General features: G+C 60.5%; 1 protein-coding gene across 1 annotated transcript; it reads right to left on the reverse strand.

The window, feature by feature from the left end:
* Positions 1–8,533: 8,533 nt before the first annotated feature.
* ADPRHL1 (ADP-ribosylhydrolase like 1) lies at positions 8,534–20,967 on the reverse strand. Its single transcript, XM_061133297.1, has 7 exons — positions 20,663–20,967; positions 16,383–16,547; positions 12,530–12,655; positions 11,406–11,546; positions 10,655–10,782; positions 9,141–9,273; positions 8,534–8,716 (listed from the first exon to the last, which is right to left on the reverse strand). The coding sequence occupies exons 1-7, from the start codon at positions 20,874–20,876 to the stop codon at positions 8,559–8,561; spliced, it is 1,065 nt and encodes a 354-aa protein (XP_060989280.1). The 5' UTR covers positions 20,877–20,967; the 3' UTR covers positions 8,534–8,558.
* Positions 20,968–23,470: the final 2,503 nt, after the last annotated feature.

The following is a 23,470-nucleotide window of genomic DNA, read 5'->3' on the forward strand; positions in this document are numbered from 1 at the left end:
GCAGTGACCGCGGCCAGTTGGGGGATGTGTCCCGGCGCCTTCTCTTCTGGGAAACTCTCCTGGATGGCGAAGAGGGGTTCCGGCACCCAGTCCACACTTGTTGTGTCCATCTCATCCTCTGAGCTGCAGACGGTCAGGGTGAGCTCGGGACCCACCCCCGCGCTGCCTCCGGAGAGTCCTGGCTGCGGTCCCAGACTTGCTTCCCTGGCCCCCTGAGCAGCCCAGGGAAGACCTGGGCTGGCTGGGCCCAGCGCAGAGCTCGCAGGCTTGCTGCCAGGACGGGCTTGGCACCCAGGGGAGGCTGCAGCCGGGGCTGTCTGGGGGACACACTCGGGCCCCACACCTGGGAGCTCTGTCTCCAGGCCGTCCCTGGAAGCTGCAAGCCAGGGCGTGGAGGGCTGCGGGGGCCGCCACCCCGGCTCTCTGCTCCCGCCGGGGGTCTCTGCCCCGCCGGGGGAGGTGCCCGTCTCCCCTTGGGGCGCACGGCCCACGCCCGTGTGGGTGACTCGGACGCCGTGGGACAGCCAGCTCCGGGGCCCGCAGACCACGGTGGCGACGCTGAAGGGCAGCGCGGGCTCGGTGGAGCAGGCCAGGAGGCGGGTGGGCGGCGCGCGGAGGCAGCTGCTGGCCAGGGTGGCCATGCGCAGCACGCGCGGCTCGGGCCGGTGCAGCGTCCTCCGCGGCGGGCGCTTCTTCGCGCGCTCCTCCGCGCGCCGCGGTAGGAGGCCTGCCTCCGCGCACAGGCCGCCGCTCTGTGCGAACTTCTCCCGCAGCCTGGCCAGAGCCGCGCTGCGCCCGCCGCCCACCCTCGCCTTCGCGGCCGGGCCCCCGGCGGCTGCGGGCGGCTCCGCGGGAGGCTGCTCCGCGGCCTGCTTCTCCTCCGCGGCCAGGAACACCTTCAGGATGCTCTTCACAGAGCTCCTCCCAGCCGGGAGGGCCCGCGGCTTCTCGCGGCCCGGCAGCTCCCTGCCGGGGGCCGGGCGGCCGGCCGCCTCCCCGGCCTTCTCCAGTAGCTTGTGGATGGTGGCCGCCACCAGGCTCCGGCCAGGGCCCTGCTTGTCCTTGAAGATCAGCCGCCCCACCTCTCGGGTCTTCTTGAGGCGGGGCTCGCGGCCGCTGCCCATGAACCTGGCCTGGAGCAGCTGGAAGCGCGTGGGCCGCCGCTGGGCGTCCTGGGGCTCCGGGGCCCGGCCCGCCCTCCGGGCGGCAGGAGGCCCCGGGGGCGTGTCCTCGCGGTCGGTCAGGTAGAGCAGCAGGCTGCTGAGGATGGCGCGGGCCGCCGGGTTGCACGTCACCCGGCTGACCTTCTTTTTCAGGGCTTGTACGTCGATGGGCGTCTTGTCGCTGCAAATCTTGCTGTTCCTGGGGCTGCAGAAAAAGAATGAATCGTCACAGATTTTATCATCGTTTTTCTAGGGTGAGTCTGTACAACATTTCTCATGGGACGATCCCATTTAAAACACCCCAAGAAGCCCAGGTATGGGGCCTGGGTGCCGAGGGGCTTAGCTTCCCACACCCCTCTGGGCCACTGTGTCCCTTTCTGTTAACTGGTCATTGTTCTGACCCGGGCCCTCTGCAGAGCTTGGAGAGAGCACTTTGGAAAATGGCTTGCACCTGCAGTGTTCACATTTTTTTAATGCGGGCCTTCCTTGTTTGAAGCTACAGGCAAAGGAGAAAAGGAAAGGTATTCCCATTTGAATGCAGAGTTCCAAACAATAGCAAGGAGAGATTAGAAAGCCTTACTCAGTGATCAGTGCAAAGAAATAGGGGAAAACAATAGAATGAGAAAGACCAGAGATCTCTTCAAGAAAGTTAGAGATATTAAGGGAACATTTCATGTAAAGATGGGCACAATAAAGGATAGAAGTGGTATGGACCTAACAGAAGCAGAAGATATTAAGAAGAGGTGGCAAGAATACACAGAACTATACCAAAAAGATCTTCATGACCCAGATAACCACAATGGTGTGATGACTCACTTAGAGCCAGACATCCTGGAATTCAAAGTCAAGTGGGCCTTAGGAAGCATCACTATGAACAAAGCTAGTGGAGTGATGGAATTCCAGTTGAGCTATTTCAAATCCTGAAAGATGATGCTGTGAAAGTGCTGCTCTCAATATGCCAGCAAATTTGGAAAACTCAGCAGTGGCCACAGGACTGGAAAAGGTCAGTTTTCATTCCAATCCCAAAGAAAGGCAATGCCAAAGAACGCTCAAACTACCGCACAATTGCGCTCATCTCACACGCTAGCAAAATAATCCTCAAAATTCTCCAAGCCAGGCTTCAGCAATATGTGAAATGTGAACTTCCACATGTTCAAGCTGGTTTTAGAAAAGGCAGAGGAACCAGAGATCAAATTGCCAACATCTTCTGGATCACTGAAAAAGCACAAGAGTTCCAGAAAAAAACATCTATTTCTGCTTTATTGACTACGCCAAAGCCTTTGACTCTGTGGATCACAACAACTCTGGAAAATTCTGAAAGAGGTGGGAATACCAGACCACCTGACCTGCCTCTTGAGAAATCTGCATGCAGGTCAAGAAGCAAGACTTAGAACTGGACATGGAACAACAGACTGGTTCCAAATTGGGAAAGGAGTATGTTAAGGCTGTATATTGTCACCCTGCATATTTAATTTATATGCAGAGTACATCATGTGAAATGCCAGGCTGGATGAAGCACAAGCTGGAATCAAGATTGCCAGGAGAAATATCAATAACCTCAGATATGCAGATGACACCACCCTTATGGCAGAAAGCAAAGAGGAACTAAAGAGCCTCTTGATGAAAGAGGAGAGTGAAAAACTTGGCGTAAAACTCAACATTCAGAAAACTAAGATCATGGCATCCAGTCCCATCACTTCATGACAAATAGATGGGGAAACAATGGAAACAGTGAGACTTTATTTTGGGGGGCTCCAAAATCACTGCAGATGGTGACTGCACCCATGAAATTAAAAGACACTTGCTCCTTTGAAGAAAAGCTATGACCAACCTAGAAAGCATATTAAAAAGCAGAGACATTACTTTGCCAACAAAGGTCTGTCTAGTCAAGGCTATGGTTTTTCCAGTAGTCATGTATGGATGTGAGAGTTGAACCATAAAGAAAGCTGAGTGCTGAAGAATTGATGCTTTTGAACTGTGATGTTGGAGAAGACTCTTGAGAGTCCCTTGGACTGCAATGAGATCCAGCCAGTCTATCCTAAAGGAAATCAGTCCTGAATATTCATTGGAAGGATGGATGCTAAAGCTGAAACTCCAATACTTTGGCCACCTGATGCAAATAACCGACCCATTGGAGAAGACCCTGATGCTGGGAAAGATTGAAGGAGGGAGAAGGGGATGACAGAGGATGAGACGGTTGGATGGCATCACCGACTCCATGGACATGATGAGTTTGAGTAAACTCCGGGAGTTGGTGATGGACAGGGAGGCCTGGTGTGCTGCAGTCCATGGGGTCACAAAGAGTCAGACATGACTGAGCAACTGAACTGAGCTTTGTCTGCATAAGGTAGGAAAAAGCATAAGGAGTTTCTATTCTGTGGTTCTGTTGGTTCCTCCATCCGCACCTTGCCCTGACTCAGCCCCAGGGGAACATCCCCAGCTCTGAACTCTGCCCGCCGTGGACAGCGGCACTCAGGCCCTGGAAGGTCTGGCAGGGGAGACTCGGTTCCGGGTCTCACTAGGGTGGGAGTGATGGGGGCGGGGACGATGGAGTGGTGGCCCCAGGGCAGGAGTGGGTGCACTTTGCTGTGCGTGGAGGGAGGAGGGCTGAGGCCACTGCTGGGGCCCGCCTTCCTGAGCCCCTCGGAAACACTCCCAGAGAAACCCCGAGACTGAGGGGCCTGAGCCCCCCCGCTGCAGCCCTGTCCCCAAGGTCCTTTCACCCCAGCCCGGCCACCATCCGCCGATGCCACTACAGGATTCCCGGGGCGGGGGTCTCAGCCCCACGTCCAGACCAGACACTCTCCCCTGAGCGTGTCCACTGAGTGCTGTCCAAGCGTCCCGCTGGCTGGGGCCCCAGCCTCTGCAGTTAGTCATTTGGCAGACAGCCCAGCCCTCCCCTGCTGGCTGCCCGTTCCCAGAGAGGATCGGTACAGGGCGAGGATTACTGGGCTGTGTGTGGGCCCAGGACACATGCTAAGTGGCTGACGCTGGGAGTGGCGGGCAGAGCCTCGGAAACCAGCACTTCTGAGTCTGCGGGGAGAAGTCTATGCTGGGAAAGTGCTGGAGGCGCAGCGGGCAGAGACACTGAGGCTGGACGCAAGCCTGCGAACAACTTTCTTTTCATACTTCTACTATTTTTGCAGAAGCGAGAGCTCTATTTTCAGAAGCTGCCCACGAACTTCTCTTAAGGGGCCGTTGGGGGGTTCTCTGGCGGTGTGAGAGCTGTGGGCCCGTTGGCGAGCCGGGCGCACGCCCACTGCCTGGGAGCGGATGTCGGGCTGAGTTGCTCCGGGCCAGGCGGAGGGGGCTGGACGCGTCCGCCGACTTCTCCTGGGAACCCTGAGTTCACCGTGGCGCCGTGAACCCGCACAGAATACGCCTTCGCGCGTTCGCCTCGGCACCCCCCCAGGACCCAGAGCGGCTGGTCTCGGGCGCGAGACTTGCTTTTCCGGCGGGTTTCCGGAACGGAAGCGGCTGCCGGCCCAGGGACCACCGTGAGAGCCTCGTGGAGCGGGGCCTCTCCAGCCTCATACCCCGACGTGGGGGGCGAGGCTCCTCAGACAAGCCAGCCATGAAGGTGCCGAGCCCCGAGGGCGCGGTGACCGCGGCTGAAACAGAGACAGCGGGCGGGGCGGCACCGGACGTCTGACGCCTGGGCCGAGCTGAGCGCTGGGCCCGCCGCAGGGGCCGCGCCCTGGGCTTGCGGGCAGCCGTGCTGCCCCGCGTCCTCTGCGGCAGCTGCCCCGGCCGTCCCTCGGCCCCGGCGCGCTCCCACCCCAGGCCTCTGCAGCAGCTGCCCATCACAGGGTCCGCCCAGCGCTGCCTGGAGGACTGGCCGCCCCCGGCTTCGTGTCCAGCCCCCGGGGTGGGCGTGAGCAAGCCCATCCCAGGAGGAGAGGGTAGCACGTTTCTCCTGGGGCCCTGTGTAAACAGGAGGGCCGCAGTAGAACTTCCCAATGTAGTCTCGTCAGGAACTCAGGCTCCCGAGAGGTCACTTGAAACACAGGATCACCAGTCACCGACGGTGACACCGCGTCCCACCCTGGCTCATGCCGGCCCCCTGCGGCCGTCACAGGGGGTCGGGACCCCGGGGTCCTCCCCCCGCTCCTTGTCCTAAAAGGCAGAGGTGGTCCAGCGCCCGCGGGGGCCACGCTCCCCACCGGGGGCCCTGGTCTGCCTCACGTGGGCTGGGCCTGGCCTGGGCTGGCTCTGCCGCTCATTGGCATGTGTCCAGGGGCAGCGACTGGACAGCCCCCGCCCCCGCGTCCCCGTGAGATAAGGGTCTCCCGGGCACAGGCTGCCTCCAGCGCTGAGGGTCGGATACTATTTCAGGACCTGAGATTTAAATAGCAGAGTGCTGTGGGGACCCACCCGTCATGCCTAGCGACAGCTGCTGCCGTGTGTGCGTGTGTGCGTGTGTGCGCGCGCATGTCTGTGTCCATGTCTCTGTCTCGACATGTCTCTGTGCGTGTCTGTGTCTCTAGGTGTGTCTGTGTGTCTCTAGGTGTGTCTGTGTGTCTCTGTGTGTGTCTGTGGGTCTCTGTCCGTGTTTCCGTGTGTCTGCGTGTTATGAGAAGGAGCGACGATGACCCTGCAGTAACTGGGGCCCAGTGTGAGCACAGAAACAGTGGGCGAAGCTGGGCGAAGGGAACATGGATTCCTTGAGCTGTTTGCGATTTTGTGCTTAAAGTGCTTGAAAACAAATGGGACAGGACAGGGAGGAAGAAAAGCCACTACTCTGACATGGGCCTGCAGGGCCCTGGAAGCAGACCGCCCCTGGGCTGGGGTCTGCGTGAGCCCTGGCGGGGTGGGTGAGGCTCCGGGTCACAGGTGGGCTGCTGCTGCCTGTGACCGCAGGGCTGGCCCGTGGTCAGGCTCCAGCCGGCCAGCGTCCCCTCGCGTCCCCTCGCCCGTGTCTGGGGGCCGGCGTTCCCTCGCCCGTGTCTGGGGGCGGGCAGTTGAGGGGAGAAGCCTACGGAGCTGGCGTGGGCCTGGCCTGGCCATCACCTTGTCTGTGGCTCAGCACCGGAACCTGAGCCCCGTCCAGGGAAGCCGAGGCTGAGCGGGTGGCCGGGCGCTGGAGCCCCAGAAGGCTCGAGGCTGGCATCCGCCCACCACGCTGGGTGCTCACGTCATATCTACTCCTTCACCGGGAACAGGTCAACACAGGGGGGCTCTTAACCCATGTGGTCGGTGCTCCCGCTGTCGCCCCAGGAGTCCCCTCCACCTTTGGGGTGAGTCTCGGGGATGGTTTTCAGACTCCACGTTTGGCTGGAGCACGAAGCTGGATGTTTCCTGCCCCGTGGGTTGGCGTGTAGTTGCTGTTTCCCTCCGTCTGCTCCAGTGCTGGGCTCACAACTGATGGGGGGTCAGAGAGGTGGGGGGTGCTGGGGGTGGGGATCGGCTTGCTGGAGGGCCCCTCCCTGAAGCCGTGGCGCGGGGTGTGACCCTGTGGCTCTCACACCCATGTCCTGACCAGCCGTGGGGCCGTGATGCAGGCGGGCAGCACAAACGCAAGAGGGAGATGGCCACAAACTCGGGGCAACGGAATCTCAGGCCAGAGCTGAGGAGATGGAGAGGGACGCATGTGATGGTCCAGGAAAATGTCCAGGGAAGTATCAAGTGAAAAACGCCCAAAACAAGTCACAGGTATTGTATGATTCCTATCTGTGCAGAGAAGTCGTGTGTGTGTATCACGCAAATGCACGTGTGTGGCACCCTGCTTACCCTCAGTGTGTGTGTGCAGAGCCTCCTGGAAGCACGTGTGGGAGCCGTGACCTCTCACCCTGGTGATGCTAGTCGGGTGAGAGTTTGAGGGATCCCGGCTCCCACACCCCAATTTATGGGCTGGGTTTCTGAAGCTGTGTACGCATATCCCTTTTCTAATAAAAATGACATCAGCGAGTATTACATTTTAGAACATCTGAGTAGGTATGAGATTCTCTTTCCTTTTATGATTTTGTTCTTTTCAAGTTTTGCGTTTCCCTGGAATAGGAAAAGGAAGCAGGGGAACGAATTTCACTCTAATTTTATGAGCCTGAGAATCAGTGTGTTTTAATTTATAGTCAGTGTGTAAGTAGACTCACTGCCTGATTCCCAAGGAGGTGGTTAGTTCTCCTGCATCGTCAGGAGGGTGGAGGCCCCATGGCTCCAGCCCAGCGGCTCCCAGTCCCCTGGGCACGCGGCATGGAGACCGTGAGGAAGCCCAACAGGTCCTGTGCGCCTGGGCCGGGGTCGACTTACCATAGCTGGCTGCCGTTCCTGGAAGACGACTCTGTGAATCTCCGCACCCCAGCCCCACCTGCACCCATGCGGCGGGGCACCTGCCCTCCCCTGACCCCGACTGCCGAGCGTCCTGCACACGGAGGTTAGTTCAGTGGCTCAGAGCCGCGGCGTGGAGCCCCCAGTCACGATGTGTGTGAGGCCAAGGGCTTGTCAGCGGCCAGGGGCCCCGTGGGCCCGCGCAGCACCACCCATGGCCTCGGCTGGAAATGCGAACCCCGGTTGCTGCGGCCTGGGGCTGGGGGTGAGTGCCGTGCTGTCTGGTGGGGATGCGCCTGACCGCTCCGCAGCAAGCCTTCACCCCGCGGGGCCTGCCACCCCAGGACGGGCCCGCCAAGCCGGCGAAATGCGTGTTACGTGTCAGCTGCCACCCGCTGTCTGCTCACACCAGCCGCTGCTTCACAAAGGTTGTGGTCAGGGTTATTTTTAACAAGAGCAAGTGTCCTCAGGGAGAAGCCCGACCGCAGGGATCAGGCCCAGCTCTGTCCTCGTCGGCGAGCCTGGGGCAGGGCGGTGCCGGGCGCCGGGGCTGCACGCGGCTGTTTCCGGGCGTCCTTGGTTAGTCGCTCCCGGAGGGGCTGGTGTTAAGCACTGGTGTGATTAAACACGCGGGCTGGAGGTTAGACGAGCGCGTGGGGCACCCCGAAGCCTCGGGCTGGGGGCCGCTCTTCCTCCTGGTCTGGACACACCGCGGCGAGGGTGCAGATGGAGCGGCTGCCCCCCGGGGCTGGGGACCAGAGGTGTGTGGGGTGGACAGGCCCCGCTAAGAGCTAGAAAGTGGCTGTGCGGGGCGCCCTGCGGCCCAAGGCCGTCCCAGCTGAGCCGCCGCAGTTAGTGCCGTCCAGTCAGTGAGCAGAGAGCGTTAGTTTTGCAATAGAATAAAATACACCGAATGTCCAAGAGGCCTTTTGTGACCTTGTATTGGGAGGTCTGAGGCTGTCGAATGCAGAGTGACATCAGTAAGGCACGAGGCTCTGCCAGGGCAGGGAGAATACGCTCATCGGACAAACAATGTATTTTATGCCGCAGTTAGGCCCCGGGAACGGGGTGGAGGGGGGGGCGCGGGTTAAGATGACACAGGGGCTGCGTGTGGCCCCGGCGGGGAAGGCTTTACTTCTCCTGCGTGGACAGGCGGTGTAGTGCCTCGCCCAGGCGCCTCAGCTCGTCGTGGTGCTCCAGCTCGCGGTACAGGCCCGCGGGGACGGCGTCCAGGCCGTGCAGCAGCCCGAACAGGCAGCCGGCGATGGCCCCGGTGGCCCCGCTCTCACCTGGAAGAGGCGGGACCCTCAGAGCTGCCCCGCGGTCCCCGCCCCCAGCCCCACATCCCCTCGCCAGGGGGCTGAGCCGTCTCAGCCTCTGCCCTGACCTCAGTCATAGCCCAGTGAGGGTGCGGAGGTACCCTCCCACTCCTGGGACGGCTGAACCCCCCCGGCGTGCAGAGGTCCTCCCAGCCTGGGGCCCAGCACTCAGGGGACAGCCTCTAAGGGGTGATGTCCCCACGGCGCCCCCCACCCGCTGACGTCAGCTCCCAGCCTCCTCCTGCCTTCCCGACCGAGGCCCCGGGTTGCTGTCCCCTTCTCCCCTCCTCCTGCCCCGGGAGGCGCCTCTGGGCACCCCTGGGCACTCGGAGAGGCCCCCTGGTCTGGGGAGGGGGTGCTCCTCCCAGCAGGAGGCCCGCGGGCAGCCCCTCACCTCCGTGGAACATGGCGCGGCGGCACAGCTCCGTCCAGCTGCCCTTGGCTCCCAGGAGGGCGTCATAGGCGATCATGGGGGCGTCGTGGCCCCGCCGTCCTCCCCGACCCTCAGAGCTCCATTTCCTGTAGGTCTGGGGAAGGCACCGCAGGTCAGAGGCCTGGCCCAGGCCACGCCGAGGGCCTCAGGGCACAGCTCCCCGTCCAGCCCTGCACTATGTGACGGTCCTGTGTCCAGGCACCGCCCCCGGCTGCGGGTGGACAGTGGGCAGGAAAGGCCTGCTTCCCAGGGCTCTCGCACCCCGGCCGTCCCGCAGACAAAGGCGGTGAATTCTGTGACGCAGACAGCCGGCAAGGGGCCTGGAATGCTGTGGCCAGCGCCACTGCAGCCTGCGTGGGGCATGGGGACAAGCGAGGCCGGGCAGGGTGCTGGGTGTTTTCTGGGCTGCAGACCGGTCAGTGGACACAGTGGGAGCAATGGTGGCTTAAGCAGCTGGGGGCTCAGAGCAGGTCCCTCTGCCTGGGAGAGAAGACTGACAAGGGGTCAGACGCAGCCAGGGAGATGGACACGGGCAGGTCACACTCCTGCACCTTGGCAACAGAGCCAGGTCGGTTTGAGGCAGCAGCATCTCCACAGGAAGAACAGTGTTACTGAGTCTTTCTGCATCAGGGGACTCATGAGAGATCAATGAAAGGGCAGTACGAAGCACTTGAAAAGGGAAGGCTGGATGCTTCTTCTTCCCCTACTCCTTCCTGACACCCGGAATACAGGTGTGCTGGCTGGAGCGGGAGCAGTCACTTTGGACTATGAGGCAAGTTCTCAGAAGAGCAGAGCAGCCAAACAGGAAGACTCTCAGTTTCTCACTGCAGGAGACTTCTGACCAGCTCTGAATACCCTTTCTGTGAGGATAATAAATGTCTGTCTTGGTTAAACTGTAGTTACACAGGCTTCCTCTTGTGCTGCCAATCACGATCCCAGTGATTTCAGCCACCACAGGGGTTTTCTAAGCATGGGGAATGCCACTGGTTTGCACCAATTTATTCATCCTCAGTTCAGTTCAGTTCAGTTGCTCAGTCATGTCCAACTCTTTGTGACCCCATGAATCGCAGCACGCCAGGCCTCCCTGTCCATCACCAACTCCCAGAGTTTACTCAAACTCATGTCCATCGAGTCGGTGATGCCATCCAGCCATCTCATCCTCTGTCATCCCCTTCTCCTCCTGCCCCCAATTATTCATCCTAGACAACCCTATATGCCCAGTCTTCAGAAGAGATGAAGTGAGATGGACTATTTTAGCACAAATTGTGCTTATAATCAAGAAGATGAAAAGATAAAAGCAGTACCCATTTCAAACGGGCTTCCTGCATGAAGTCTGCCACAGGCCCCCAAATGCAGCTGCTCAGCTCACCTCCCTGGTTCGCCACAGGTGGGGGTGGTAGGCAGGACTTGGCCTGGGACCCCGGGCAGTGGCCCCCACTTCTCCCACCCCCTCCATCTCAGGCCCAAGAGCCTACTTTGTCCCTCTCCTCCGCGTCGTAGCGGTCGGGGAAGCTGGCCTCGTTCTCGGTGTCCTCGATGATTTTTCTCTCCTCCAGGTAAAACTGCCACTTAGCTTCAAAGTAAAACCAGTGCTCCTGGTATTCTAAACACAAACAGCAGGTAAGCAGGCTGTACCAGCTGTCCAGCCGGGCGCTGTGGGCAGCGATGGGGAGGGCCAGAGGCAGAGCCCGTGCCCCTGCTCAGCCAGGGGTGGAGGGGGGCCTGGCACCTGGCTTTAGCGATGGCTCCCGAAATTAAAAGATGCTCACGCTGTAGCTGCTTTGAGACACTAGCAGGGAAGATGGAGTCAGGAAAGGATGCTTGATGATGTGCTGAGCTAAGGCAGCCATCACAAGATCAAAGTGCCTTCTCATGGAAATTCTGAACCTGAGTGTGTTTATAACTCAATGCTGTGTCTGCAAAGTCAGGAGACAGGACATTCATCGCCCCTAATTAATGGCTTGACACCCAAGCCCCGGAGGTGCTGGTGACTTTTCTGAATGATTTGTGCAGCTGCCCTGGCTCATGGATAATGCCGGGGGTCAGGGGGAACCTGTGTCTCAAGAACCCAGAGAGGGTCCCCACACCGAGCCTCCCACCCCCCGGCCAGGTGACACCACAGACCTTCTTTGTGGGGTCCACCTGTCACATGGAGCCGCCTCCCCGCCAGGCCTGGCCACGCCGCTCTGTGTGGATGGAGCTGCCGGGGGCAGGGGCGGGGCTCACCTGCCAGGTGCCGGATGGTCTTCTTGCAGTACTCCTCGGCCAGCGGCACTGTCCGCAGCATGTCGCGCCCCCACTGCTCCAGCCGCTTTCCCTGGACGGCATACGACGCAAAGAGGGCAGTGCACAGGGACCCGAGGAAGCCTGGGGCACGGGACAGAGGCCAGGATGGACCCCCCGCCCCACCTACCAGGGCCACGCTCAGGATAGAGGCCAGGATGGACCCCGCCTACCAGGGCCACGCGCGGGACGGAGGCCAGGATGGACCCCCCGCGGCCACGCTCAGGACAGAGGCCAGGATGGACCCCCGCCCCCAGGACCACGCTCGGGACAGAGGCTGGGATGGATCCCCGCCCCCGGGACCATGCTCGGGACAGAGGCCGGGATGGACCCCGCTCCGCCCACTGGGGCCAGGCTTGGGATGGAGGCCAGGATGGACCCCCCGCCCACCAGGGCCAGTGCTCCTGAGCGTGGCTCCTGGTCACCCCGAGCCCCGCCCACCGTGGCCACACTCAGGAAGGAGGCCGGGATGGACCCCCCGCCCACCAGGGCCAGCACTCCCGAGCGTGGCTCCCGGTCACCCCGAGCCCCGCCCACCGTGGCCACACTCAGGAAGGAGGCCGGGATGGACCCCCTGCCCCCGGGACCACGCGCGGGACAGAGGCCGGGATGGACCCCCTGCCCGCCGGGGCCAGCACTCCCGAGCGTGGCTCCCGGTCACCCCGAGCCCCGCCCACCGTGGCCACACTCGGGAAGGAGGCCGGGATGGACCCCCTGCCCCCGGGACCACGCGCGGGACAGAGGCCAGGATGGACCCCCCGCCCGCCAGGGCCAGCACTCCCAAGCGTGGCTCCCGGTCACCCCGAGCCCCGCCCGCCGTGGCCACACTCGGGACGGAGGCCAGGATGGACCCCCTGCCCGCCGGGGCCAGCGCTCCCGAGCATGGCTCCCGGTCATTTCGAGCCCCGCCCGTCGTGGCCACACTCGGGACGGAGGCTGGGATGGACCCCCCGCCCCCGGGACCACGCGCGGGACAGAGGCCGGGATGGACCCCCCACCCGCCGGGGCCAGTGCTCCCGAGCGTGGCTCCCGGTCACCCCGAGCCCCGCCTGTGGCCGCGGCGTCACCTGTGGGGTGGTTGTGGGTCATCCGGCCGCACTCCACGCTGACCTCCACCAGCGTCTCCAGCCGCTCTGGCTGCCAGTACCGCATCCCCACGCACATCGCCTTGGTGGCGCCGCCGAACCCCGAGCCTGCGAGGGGGACCCGTGTTCAGACCTCTGCCTGTAACCCCACCTAAACTGGGCACACAGCAGTCTCTGCCCAGGCTCGTCAGTGTCGGTGAGTCAGAAGCAGGGACACTGACACTGCCCACATTGCTGACAAACACGACAGACAAAAGAAATCGCATCGCTGCTCATGCTGGAGCACACGCAGCCACGAGAGACAGGCTTCCCACTGGGGTGGGGCCGCCCCCAGTGTGCCCCGACTGGGAAACAGGGAGCAAGAACTGTGTCCACGTTGCACATCCACTCACGCACCCCCCCTTCCTAAAAGCTGCTTCCCTGAGCTACAGCTGACAGACAATCTACCGTGTGTGTTTAACACATGCGTGTTGTCTTGACATGCTACCCCCAGGAAACCAGCAGCCAAAGAAAACCTGCACACGTATCTGTCGCCCCAAAGGGTGCTTCTGCCCCCTCCTGCTGTTCTCACCAACCACAGACTAGTTTGCATTCCCAGAAACGTGTATAAACAGAATCATGTGGAAAGGAGTCTCTTTGCCTGGCTTCCTTCACGTGGCGTAACTGTGCTGAGATCCACCCACACGTGTGTCCGTGGCTGGACCCCACCGTGTGGGTGGAGGGACCACAGCTGGTGTGTCCACTTCCCGCTGACGCACGTTTGAGTTGTCTCCAGTCTGAGGTTAATACAAATAAAGGTACTATGAGCATTGAGGACCCAAGTCTCTTGTGGATAGATGCTTTCTCTTCTCTTGGGTAAACATCTCTGAGAGGAACGTTGAGCTCGTACGTCGCATGAATGTCCAGTGTTGTAAGAAACTGCGGGACCAGGTTCTGAAGTGGTCACACCGCTGCACACCCCCCACCCTGGCATCTCTGCCACTTCCAGACACCACTGCCAACATGAGCTCGCCTGGAGGTTGGGGGTGAGCCCGTGAGGTTGGGGGTGAGCCCGTGAGGTTAGGGGTGAGCCTGTGAGGTTAGGGGTGAGCCCGTGAGGTTGGGGATGAGCCCGTGAGGTTGGGGGTGAGCCCGTGAGGTTGGGGGTGAGCCCGTGAGGTTAGGGGTGAGCCCATGAGCCCATGAGGTTGGGGGTGAGCCCGTGAGGTTAGGGGTGAGCCTGTAAGGTTAGGGGTGAGCCCATGAGGTTGGAGGTGAGCCCGTGAGCCCGTGAGGTTGGGGGTGAGCCCGTGAGGTTGGGGGTGAGCCCGTGAGGTTGGGGGTGAGCCCGTGAGGTTAAGGGTGAGCCTGTGAGCCTGTGAGGTTGGGGGTGAGCCCGTGAGGTTGGGGGCCTTTCACCATGGCTTCTGTGTCACTGTGTGATAACGGGTGCTGCTTCCTTGGCATGCACACATCTTCTCTGGTGAAGTGCTTTAAGTAGTTTTCCCATTTTTATATGGGGTTGCTTTTCTTAGAGAAGGCAATGGCAACCCACTCCAGTACTCTTGCCTGGAGAATCCCATGGATGGAGGAGCCCGGTGGGCTGCAGTCCATGGGGTCGCGAAGAGTCGGACATGACTGAGTGGCTTCGCTTTCACTTTTCACTTTCATGCATTGGAGAAGGAAATGGCAACCCACTCCAGTGTTCTTGCCTGGCAAATCCCAGGGACGGGGGAGCCTGGTGGGCTGCCGTCTATGGGGTCACAGAGTCAGACACGACTGAAGCGACTTAGCAGCGGCAGCAGCAGCTTTTCTTATAATCGGTTTTTTAATTAGTTACTTGTTTATGGCTGCAGTGCATCTTCGTCACTGCACGTGAGCTTTCTCTGGTCGCGATGAGTGGGGGCTGCTCTCGAGTTGCGAGGTGTCACAGTGGCTTCTGGGGTCAGAGTTCGGGTTAAGTAGCCGTGTGCGTGCGCTCAGCTGCTCTGCGGCATGTGGGATCCTCCCAGACCAGGGGTCTGATCCACGTCTCCCTCAATGGCCGGCGGATCCGTGACCACGGGGCCCCCAGGGACGTCCCTTATCTTTAGGCTCTGAGAGTTCTCTCGGGCTTCCCTGCGGCTCGCTGGTAAAGAATCCACCTGCCGACACAGCAGACACGGATTTCACCCCTGATCCGGGAGGACCTGACATGCTGTGGAGAAACTAAACCCACGCCCCACCACGACTGAGCCTGTGCTTTAGGGCCCGGGAGCCGTGACGACTGAGCCCATGGCCGCAGCTGCTGAGGCCCCAGCGCCCAGGGCCTGTTCTCACAGCGGGAGAGGCCCCTGCACCCCCGCGAGAGGTAGCGCGTGCTCTCCCCTGCTGGAGGAAGCCCCTGGGCAGACAGAGACCCTGCACTGGCAACAATAAATAAACAAAGTTACTTTTGAAAAGAGTTCTGTCCGTCCTTGGGGTTCACATCCCTTGCAGCCTTGTGCTCGGCAACGCTTTCTCCCAGCTCGTGGCCTGCCTGCCCAGCCTCTCAGCGGCATCTAAGGTGGGAGAAGGCGCCTGGGGGCTCCTGACTCGGCTCCCCGGGCGGGCTCCGGGGCCTCTGCCGCTACTGGCAGCCTCCCTGTGAGGACGCTGGGCCCGCGTTCCCATCATCATTTCCTTCACAGACTTGATGCTGCCCCGTGGCCTGTGCGGTCCTGAGTGCCCGTTGGTGGTCGGGACGTGCGGGCATCTGTCCCTGGCTCCCTCGGGCGCGGACGCCTCACCTCTCTGCCCGCAGAGGCTGCTCGGCCCTGACTCCTCTGGGCGTCGGTGTGACTGCATTTTCTCCGCGCCTGGAGGCGCTGCTTCTGTTGGAACCGGCTGTCCTCAGCTTGGCTCCGCACAGGAGGCGCGCGCCTTCTTTGTTGTTGGTTCTGAGTGATTTGATGGCTGTGGGTCTTGTTGGAGATGTTTGTTTGCTTGTTTGTTTCTTATGCTTGGAATTTGTTGAGTTTCTGGGGCATGGGAGTTCACTTCTTTAAAAATCTACTTTGGGCAACTCTGGCCCGTTCCCCACATGGCTTTTGTTCTCCCTCCTCCTCTAAGGGCCTCGTGCTCTGAGCTGACCCACGGCTCCCTGAGGCCCGGTCACGCTTTTGGGTTCTTTTTCCTGTGTGTGTCCCACTGTGGACAGCTTTTATCACTCTGCCTCTCAGACTCACTAATCTTTTCTTCTGAAACGTCAGATCTGCGTGAATCTCAGTCAGTGGGTTTTAGACTCAGACACTGTGGTGTTTTTCTCTAGAACTGTGATGTAGGTCTTTTGTATACTTACATCTCTCCTTAACTTTTCAAAAGTATAATTTTGAAAATTTTATATCCTTACCTGATAACTCTAATGACTGTCAGAGTTTGTCATTTCTGATTTACTGATATTTCTCTTTATTATGGGCCATATTTCCTGCTTCTTTATTTGCCAGTAGCATTTGACTTGATGGTAGCTTTCAGCAGCAACCCAGAGGACGGGCCTGCCCTCAGTGTGAACCCAGAGGATGGGCCCAGGACCCCAGCAGCAGAGCCCTAGAGGCAGAGGCTGCCTGCCAACATCACCCCACACGAGATCATCACAGAGACAGACATTTTTGCAGGTGGTGATGCTTTCCTTGATGTTTTGGCTCAGAATACACATTTAAAAGGAAAGCAGGGGAAATTATCCTTAAAGCAAGCCAGGGATAGTGACTGACACCTGCATCCCCGGTTGGTGCCCAGGCTAGGCTGGATCCCCGGGGGTCCCCTTGGGGGTGACGAGCCAGGCCGTGTCCCAGAGGCCCTCCGGCCGCGCCTCCTCAGAGGGAGAGGAAAGCTCCCTGACCTTTCTCGTTGAACGGCGTGTGCCACGCGAGGAGGTAGTTGTCCGGCTTCAGCTGGGAGCAGCCCTCCAGGGTGGCCGGGTCTGCCCGCTGCTCCGGGAGCTTCTCTAGGACATCCACGTAGCGCCGCACCATCTCACGGTAGAGGTCGTCCAGGCACCAGAAGTCTGGGGAGGAAGCGGGGGTCAGATGAGCCCCCAGCACACGGCCCGCCCCCACCACAGGAGGGAGGCCCTGGGACCAGCTCCCCGGAGAGACCCGACCGCAGACGCAGCGTGCTTTGGATTTCATCTCATTTCGGAGGCTGTGGTTTCTCGTTGTTACACACGAGAATCTAAAAAGCCCTGGGGTCTTCATGCACGGCCAACCGCTCTGTCCACAAGGCGCCCGCTGGCCTGACACCTGCCTGCTCCGTGCCCTCAGGGTCCTTCGTCCAGGGTGCCCGGAGCCGCCCTCCCACTCCAGCTGCCCGCTCCCCCCTCCAGCCAAGCCGCCACGCACCCCCCACCCCGTCCCCACCATCCCCACCGCAACCCCGCAGGAAGGCAGTCTGGGGATGAGCGTGTCCTTGGAATCTCAGGGTGCCAGGACGGGGTGCCAGGTGCAGAGGGCTTGGCTGACCAGCTTCCGGATGGCCTCACAAGCCTCCTCTGCAGGGTCAGGACCCCATCTGCCTGCTGGAGGCTCAGCGAGGTGTCGTGAATGGGTTTTGAGCATTTCTGCCGTTAAGTGAGTCCACAGCGTGGTGGACAGAGACCACATCTCCTCCAAAGCTGGGGCCTGGGGGTCCTGGTCACACGGAGAGCGGGTGGGAAGTTGCGGGCAGAGGGCGCGCCTGCCAGCGAGGTGGACGGCACCGGGCCCTGTCTATGCAGGGCTGTGTGCGGCCCTCCCGGCGAAGCCCTGTCTCTGGGGGCCATGGGGTGCAGAAGGACGCTGCCCTCTCCCGCTGACCCCGGGCGCAGAGCCGCAGCAGAGCCCCGTTGGTATGAAACCCAGGTTGCCTCCGGCCCCGTGCAGGCGGGGAAGGCACATCCGAGTCCAGGCAGGGTGGGGGTGCGCCGCAGGTCCCAGCGCTGCTCTGGGGGCCGCTCTGGGCACCGTTTGGCCGCTGCTTTGACTCTGGGCCGGGCCATGCTGCCTCGGTTCTGAGCCGGCGGGGGTGCGTCCCGCCTGTTCTGTGGACAGTAATGCCAGGTGACACTGGGTGACCCTGGCGACGTCGGGTGACGCCGGGTGGCGCTGGGTGACCCTGGCGACGTCGGGTGACGCCGGGTGGCGCTGGGTGACCCTGGCGACGTCGGGTGACGCCGGGTGACGCGGGGTGACCCTGGCGACGTCGGGTGACGCCGGGTGACGCGGGGTGACCCTGGCGACGTCGGGTGACGCCGGGTGACGCGGGGTGACCCTGGCGACGTCGGGTGACGCGGGGTGACCCTGGCGACGTTGGGTGACGCTGGGTGACCCTGGCTGGGGAGGGGAAGCCCACGTTCTCTGTCAGCTCCTCTACCATCTCCATCCTGGGCGAGTAAGCCTGGCCCTTCCGGACTCCCCTAAAAGGAGTCGTTTTATTCTGGAATCATATTCTTTTTGAAGAGACAAAAGTTCTTTAAAAGCAAAACGGCAGCAAAAGCCTGGGAGCTGATCCTGAATTCAGAGCCACAGAGCCTTGCGCCCTCTGACCCGAGCTCCTCCGCGTGGTGATGCGGCCTCTGAACTCACTTCTCTGTCTTCCGCCTGACAGATCCACGTACAAAGCCCCCTGTGAGCCTCCCGGCTGAACTCATGACAGAGAGAAGGCAGGAGACCCATCTGGATCACTCAGTAATACCGACGTTTCAAATGCCATCGCAGGCAGCGTGGGGAAGAGGATCGTGGGGCTGGGGCCCGCCCACCCTGCTGGGCCCTGGACGCCATGCCCCGCTCAGCGCCCGCTCCTGCTCGGCACTGCCCATCTCAGAGGCACGGCGGAGCGGCACACCGCTGCTCCGCGGGGCCCAGCCCTGCCCACAGCCACATGCCTGGGGCGGCGAGCCCTGCCTGCCTGCCTGTGGAAATCACGTGACGAGCCCCGGTCTGTCAGGCCCCTGAAACAGTGCAGGCCCTGCAGCGCCAGGTTGGGTCAGGGCTCCAGAGGAGGCCCAAGGCCGCCGGGCTTCTGTCTGCACTTGCTGAGCGGCAGTGAGCCGATGACGCGGCTCCTCTGCGTCGGTTCTTTTGTCTGTAATCCGCCGTAATAAAGTCGACCTGAAGGGTGATGTGAGGATGTGATGACAACATCCGCGGGGAGACAGGCCCACAGTCAGGGTCCACTGGTGCCGCGACGCACGTGGCTCAGTCAGTCGCTCAGTTGTGTCCGACTCTCTGCGACCCCATGAATCGCAGCACGCCAGGCCTCCCTGTCCATCACCAGCTCCCGGAGTTCACTCAAACCCATGTCCATCGAGTCGGTGATGCCATCCAGCCATCTCATCCTCTGTCGTCCCCTTCGCCTCCTGCCCCCAATCCCTCTTAGCATCAGGGTCTTTTCCAATGAGTCAGCTCTTCACATGAGGTGGCCAAAGTATTGGAGTTTCAGCTTCAGCATCAGTCCTTCCAATGAACACCCAGGACTGATCTCCTTTAGGATGGACTGGTTGGATCTCCTTGCAGTCCAAGGGACTCTCAAGAGTCTTCTCCAACATCACAGTTCAAAAGCATCAATTCTTTGGCGCTCTGCTTTCTTCACAGTCCAACTCTCACATCCATACATGATGACTGGAAAAACCATAGCCTTGACCAGATGGACCTTTGTCAGCAAAGTAATGTCTCTGTCTGCTTTTTAATACGCTGTCTAGGTCGGTCATAGCTTTCCTTCCAAGGAGCAAGTATCTTTTAATTTCATGGTGCAGTCACCATCTGCAGTGATTTTGGAGCCCCCCAAAAATAAAGTCTGTCACTGGTTCCATTGTTTCCCCATCTATTTGCCATGCCCCTTACACAAGCTACAGTTTGTTATTAAAGAAAAAAGTTGGGCTGTTTGAAAACTAAACTTAGATGTTTAGGAGGTGAAAACACGTTCTGGGGGCACAGACTTGCCCAAGTGCATCACGGTGACCCGTGTCCAGAGGGCCCGAGCCCATCAGAATTGGGCCCGCTGCCACTGTGCTCCGGATCCACACACTTCATCCGGGCGGATTCCGCCCTGTTCCTGCCAAGGGGATGTGACTTGCTCCAAGCCGGGATAGCACGTTCTTGACAGGAGCCACGCCGGGGAGTCCTGGGACCACAGTGCAGCCTGGAGACCTGCTGGGGACTCTTCCAGGCAGGCAGCACAGGAGGGCTCGGGGACGGGACGCAGAGGGGCCTGGGGTCTGCCCAGAGACCGCCCGGAAGCCCCACAGTCGCCCCACCCACCCCCCCGGATCGCGGAGTCTGCAGACTCAGAAGGCTGGCTTGTCATGTCAACCTGCTGTGACACTATCTTATCTGAGGCTTAGTGCTCAACCCGCTATTTGGAGCAGGCGGCATTCCTGTGCCGTGACATCCGAGCTAAACCCGGCTCCCAGCGCCGCTGGTGGTGAGCACACAGTGACACACACATTCCAGTCGCTCACACCGCCTCAGGTTCTAATTTTGCAGTGACGTGCTCACCCTCTGACAGGTTTTCAACAGCAATTGTGAGGAGGCTGTGCCTCACCTGGACACCCGCCGCTTTTCTGAAATTCAGTAAAAACGTGTTCCTGAAATCAACCTGCTACTTAAGGAAACTCTGTTCCCCCCAAATCCAACCAACTTCATAGCATTTTCTTAGGATAACAGAGAACCTGCAGCAACCCTCCAAGCTAAATCCTGTTTTGGCAGATGGCATTTTAACCACAATTCATCAGAATTTAGAAGCAATTCCCCCCAAATATCATCTTAATTGGCCCAACTGCAAACTGGCTTATTATTTTTTATATTTTTTTAAATAAATTCAGAAGCAAGCTACCTATTCACACTGAGAAGTTGAGACTTCCTCCCAAACAGGCCCCAAATGAGCCACCTGATTGCATTTAACCCTGAATACACAGGCTCTGCTGAGTGAACATTTACAAACACAATGGAAAGCCTTGATTTAAGAACCCGAGTCTGCAGGTGAGCAGAGTAAAGTGACACTGTTGCCCGAGAGGCTGTCTTGGAACACAGCGGAGGCACACCCCATTTGCTGGGGACCCTGTGTGGCAAGCCAGTCAACCCCTGGGCTCCAGGTCCCTCACCTCGGGGTCCCCCCGCCCCCACTCTCCCCAGGGCAGAGCCTCACCTGTGACGAGGGCCCCCGCTGTCGACATGTGCATGATGGTGTTGCCGCTCACAGGCCACGTCTCCGGCGAGAGCACTAGGTGGTCCAACCCGCCCCCCTTCCCCAGCTCCTCCTGGACCCTGGCGCCCGAGCCGCTGCTCTCCCTGGCGGTGTGCCCGAACCCCAGAGCGTCCCCGACAGCCCCCAGCAGCATCGCAGCCTGGAACTTCTCCATGTCTGCCCCCGGCTGCGGGCACCCGCCGTGCTGCTCAGCCTTCAGTCCGCCCCGCTGACCTCCGGGCTGGTCATCCTACAGCCGTCAGGAGCCTGCCCGAGCGGCAGGCGCTCCTCCTCTGTCTCTGCAGGTGGCACCAATGAGAACAACCGTCTGGACCGCAGCTCGCAGCCTCGCCCAGCCACGTGGGGCGGCAGCGTCTCTCCACAGGGTCAGGACTGAGCTGGCTCTTGTGTGGAGGCGTCTGCGGCTCAGAACAGCCCCTGGCGAGCAAAGCCGCTGCTCTGGGGACATCTGCCCAGTGACGTGGAGGAAGCATTCACATTCCCAGAGCTCCGGTGTGGAACCCCCCCACCCAGGCTCAGTCCAATCAATCACACGGTGCACGTCAGCCTCCCGCAGCCAGGCTGAGACCCCCTCTGCCCCCGGCCCCTCTGCCCCCGCGACCCCCCACCCCCCAGCCTCCACCCGTCCGCCTTGTCCCTGCGTCTTCATGTTTCCTGGACTTAAAATCACACAGGTCGCCCCCAGCAGCCTACGCCTGGCTCCTGCACCCAGCACCCTGCTGGGACTCAGCTGTCACGCGCGCGGCTTTGGTTTCTGGAGGGCGTGTGACTGTGGAGCACGTTGATGACAGAACTCTGCCACGCAGGGAGGAGGAAGCAGATGCAGCTCCAGGGACCTGGGTGTCCCCCAGCCCACTGCCGGCAACGCCTCCCTGACAGACACAGGCCGTTCCATGTGGGGCGGGACGCGGGGCCCCCACCCCTGTTCCACGGGAGGAGTGCTCATGGCGGTGCTGAGGCTGGGGGGTCCAGGCGTAAACCAGGCGTCTGGACCTGAAGCCCAGGGTCAGAAAAGCCGGCATCTGTGTCCCCAGGCCTGTGGTAGCACGGGACCTGGTCCTACATCAAACCAGGACACCAGGACGTGAGGAACACATCTGATAAGTTTCAATAACAGCAAGATGCTAAGACCCTAAGATGCTAAGATACTAAAATACTAAGATACTAAGATGCTAAGATGCTAAGATTCTAAGATGCTAAGGTGCCCGTGAGTGAACAGTGGCATCCTTGCAGCCCGTGTTGAGAGTGAGGCTCTGGAACACGACTCCAGCTGGCGCGGTTCTGGGAGACCCTGAAGCCGCGGGCTTCACAGTGAGTGCCATCAGGTTGCTGGGCATGTGAGCTCCCTCCCTGAGGGCAGCCTGCTGCCAGCTGCCCACCGTGGGGAGAAGGGCACCACTCAGCAGAAACACTCATCGCTGAGGCAGAGACACCGTCCTCAGAGGTGCTTGGGGCAACTGCACACCATTCGGCCGATGTGAGCCAAGAGGATGCAGGGAGTGGAGCCCTGGCCGTGTGCCGTGAGCGTGGGGGTGGTCGACCCACAGAGCTGGGAGCCAGGGACACGTGTAACCTCCCTCGTAAGCTTCTACTAAGCTGACATCACAGACCAACACGCATGATGTCACCACTACAGCAGGAGGTGGTGCTGCTCAGGCCAAGAGGTGGGCGCAGGGCGTCCACGTTTTTTCAACATCTCATTTGGTTAATCCGTGTGTCTTCAATGCTATGTCAGTGGATCAGCTGGGTATACAGTTCTCATCAGCCAGAGGAACGTCTGTGTATCATGAGATTTCTGTGTATCCTGAGATCTGTAACCGCCCACCTGAAGCAGGCATGCTCAGCAGGGGCTGCGTGACACCGAGAAAGGAGAGGAGAAAGTTCAGGTCGTCCACGTGGGAGGCGGCAGGCCAGACACAGCGGGGAGGCTCCCGGGTGGGGCGGAGAAGGACACCCAGTGCAGAGCGTCCGAGCGTCCGGGGCAGACCTGAAAGCCACCACGGCCCCAGAGAGAAGAACTTCAGTGTTTCCGAGTCCTCGGCGCTTCCACAGCATGCACGATGGGAATGCTTACGATAGAAGGATGGACTCCGGCCGTGTTCGAGAGACTCTGTCCAGTTACTAAGCTCTGGCGTCTGCTGATGAACAAGAAGGCCCTTGTGCACAGACTACCTTTCCCACACAGCCTTAAACCTCAAGGACGAAGCAGTGCCGCAGACCTCGTGACTCTCACAGGCCTGAGTTCTGCAACCTCCCTGAATGGGACTCTTACACGTCAGAACCCACAATGGCTCGAAGGACCCTGTACGATTGTTGAGGCTTCTATTAAAGCTCTAAGAGCCCCAGGCTTGGAGGCAGAGGTGGCCTGTGTTTTCTTTGAGGCCACAGCAGTGGGGCTGGGAGAGGTCAGCGAATTCCGGGCCCTGCACTTCGTGGGGGGCTGGTCCCCCACCCCACACTGCCCGCCTGGCTGGGTCTCCAGGCCTCAGGCCTGAGTGGCTCCTACTTTTGGAAGCCAAAATAAACTGCACAGTTTAGGCACACTTTCCACAAATCTGAGTGCATTCCCCTCTCTCGTGAATTGCCCCAGTTTCTGTCTCATAAGCGGGGCCGCGGTGGGGCGACCCGCGTGCCTTGATGTGATAGTTTGCGTTCCAAGTGCAGCCCACCCAGCGCTTCTCAAACCACCACACGAAGCCACTTCCAAGATGGGCAGGTGGGTCCCAGTGCCCACCTGGACGGCACGTG

The sequence above is a fragment of the Dama dama genome, chromosome 30 (genome assembly GCF_033118175.1).
Source record: "Dama dama isolate Ldn47 chromosome 30, ASM3311817v1, whole genome shotgun sequence".
Classification (NCBI taxonomy): Eukaryota; Metazoa; Chordata; class Mammalia; order Artiodactyla; family Cervidae; genus Dama; species Dama dama.

Coding starts and splice junctions, on each gene's coding strand:
- ADPRHL1 (XM_061133297.1), bottom strand. CDS start 20,876: ATGGAGAAGTTCCAGGCTGCGATGCTGCTGGGGGCTGTCGGGGACGCT. Junction 16,548..20,662: donor AGCGGGGGCCCTCGTCACAG/GTGAGGCTCTGC, acceptor CTTCCTCCCCAG/ACTTCTGGTGCCTGGACGAC. Junction 11,547..12,529: donor GACCCACAACCACCCCACAG/GTGACGCCGCGG, acceptor CCCGTGCCCCAG/GCTTCCTCGGGTCCCTGTGC.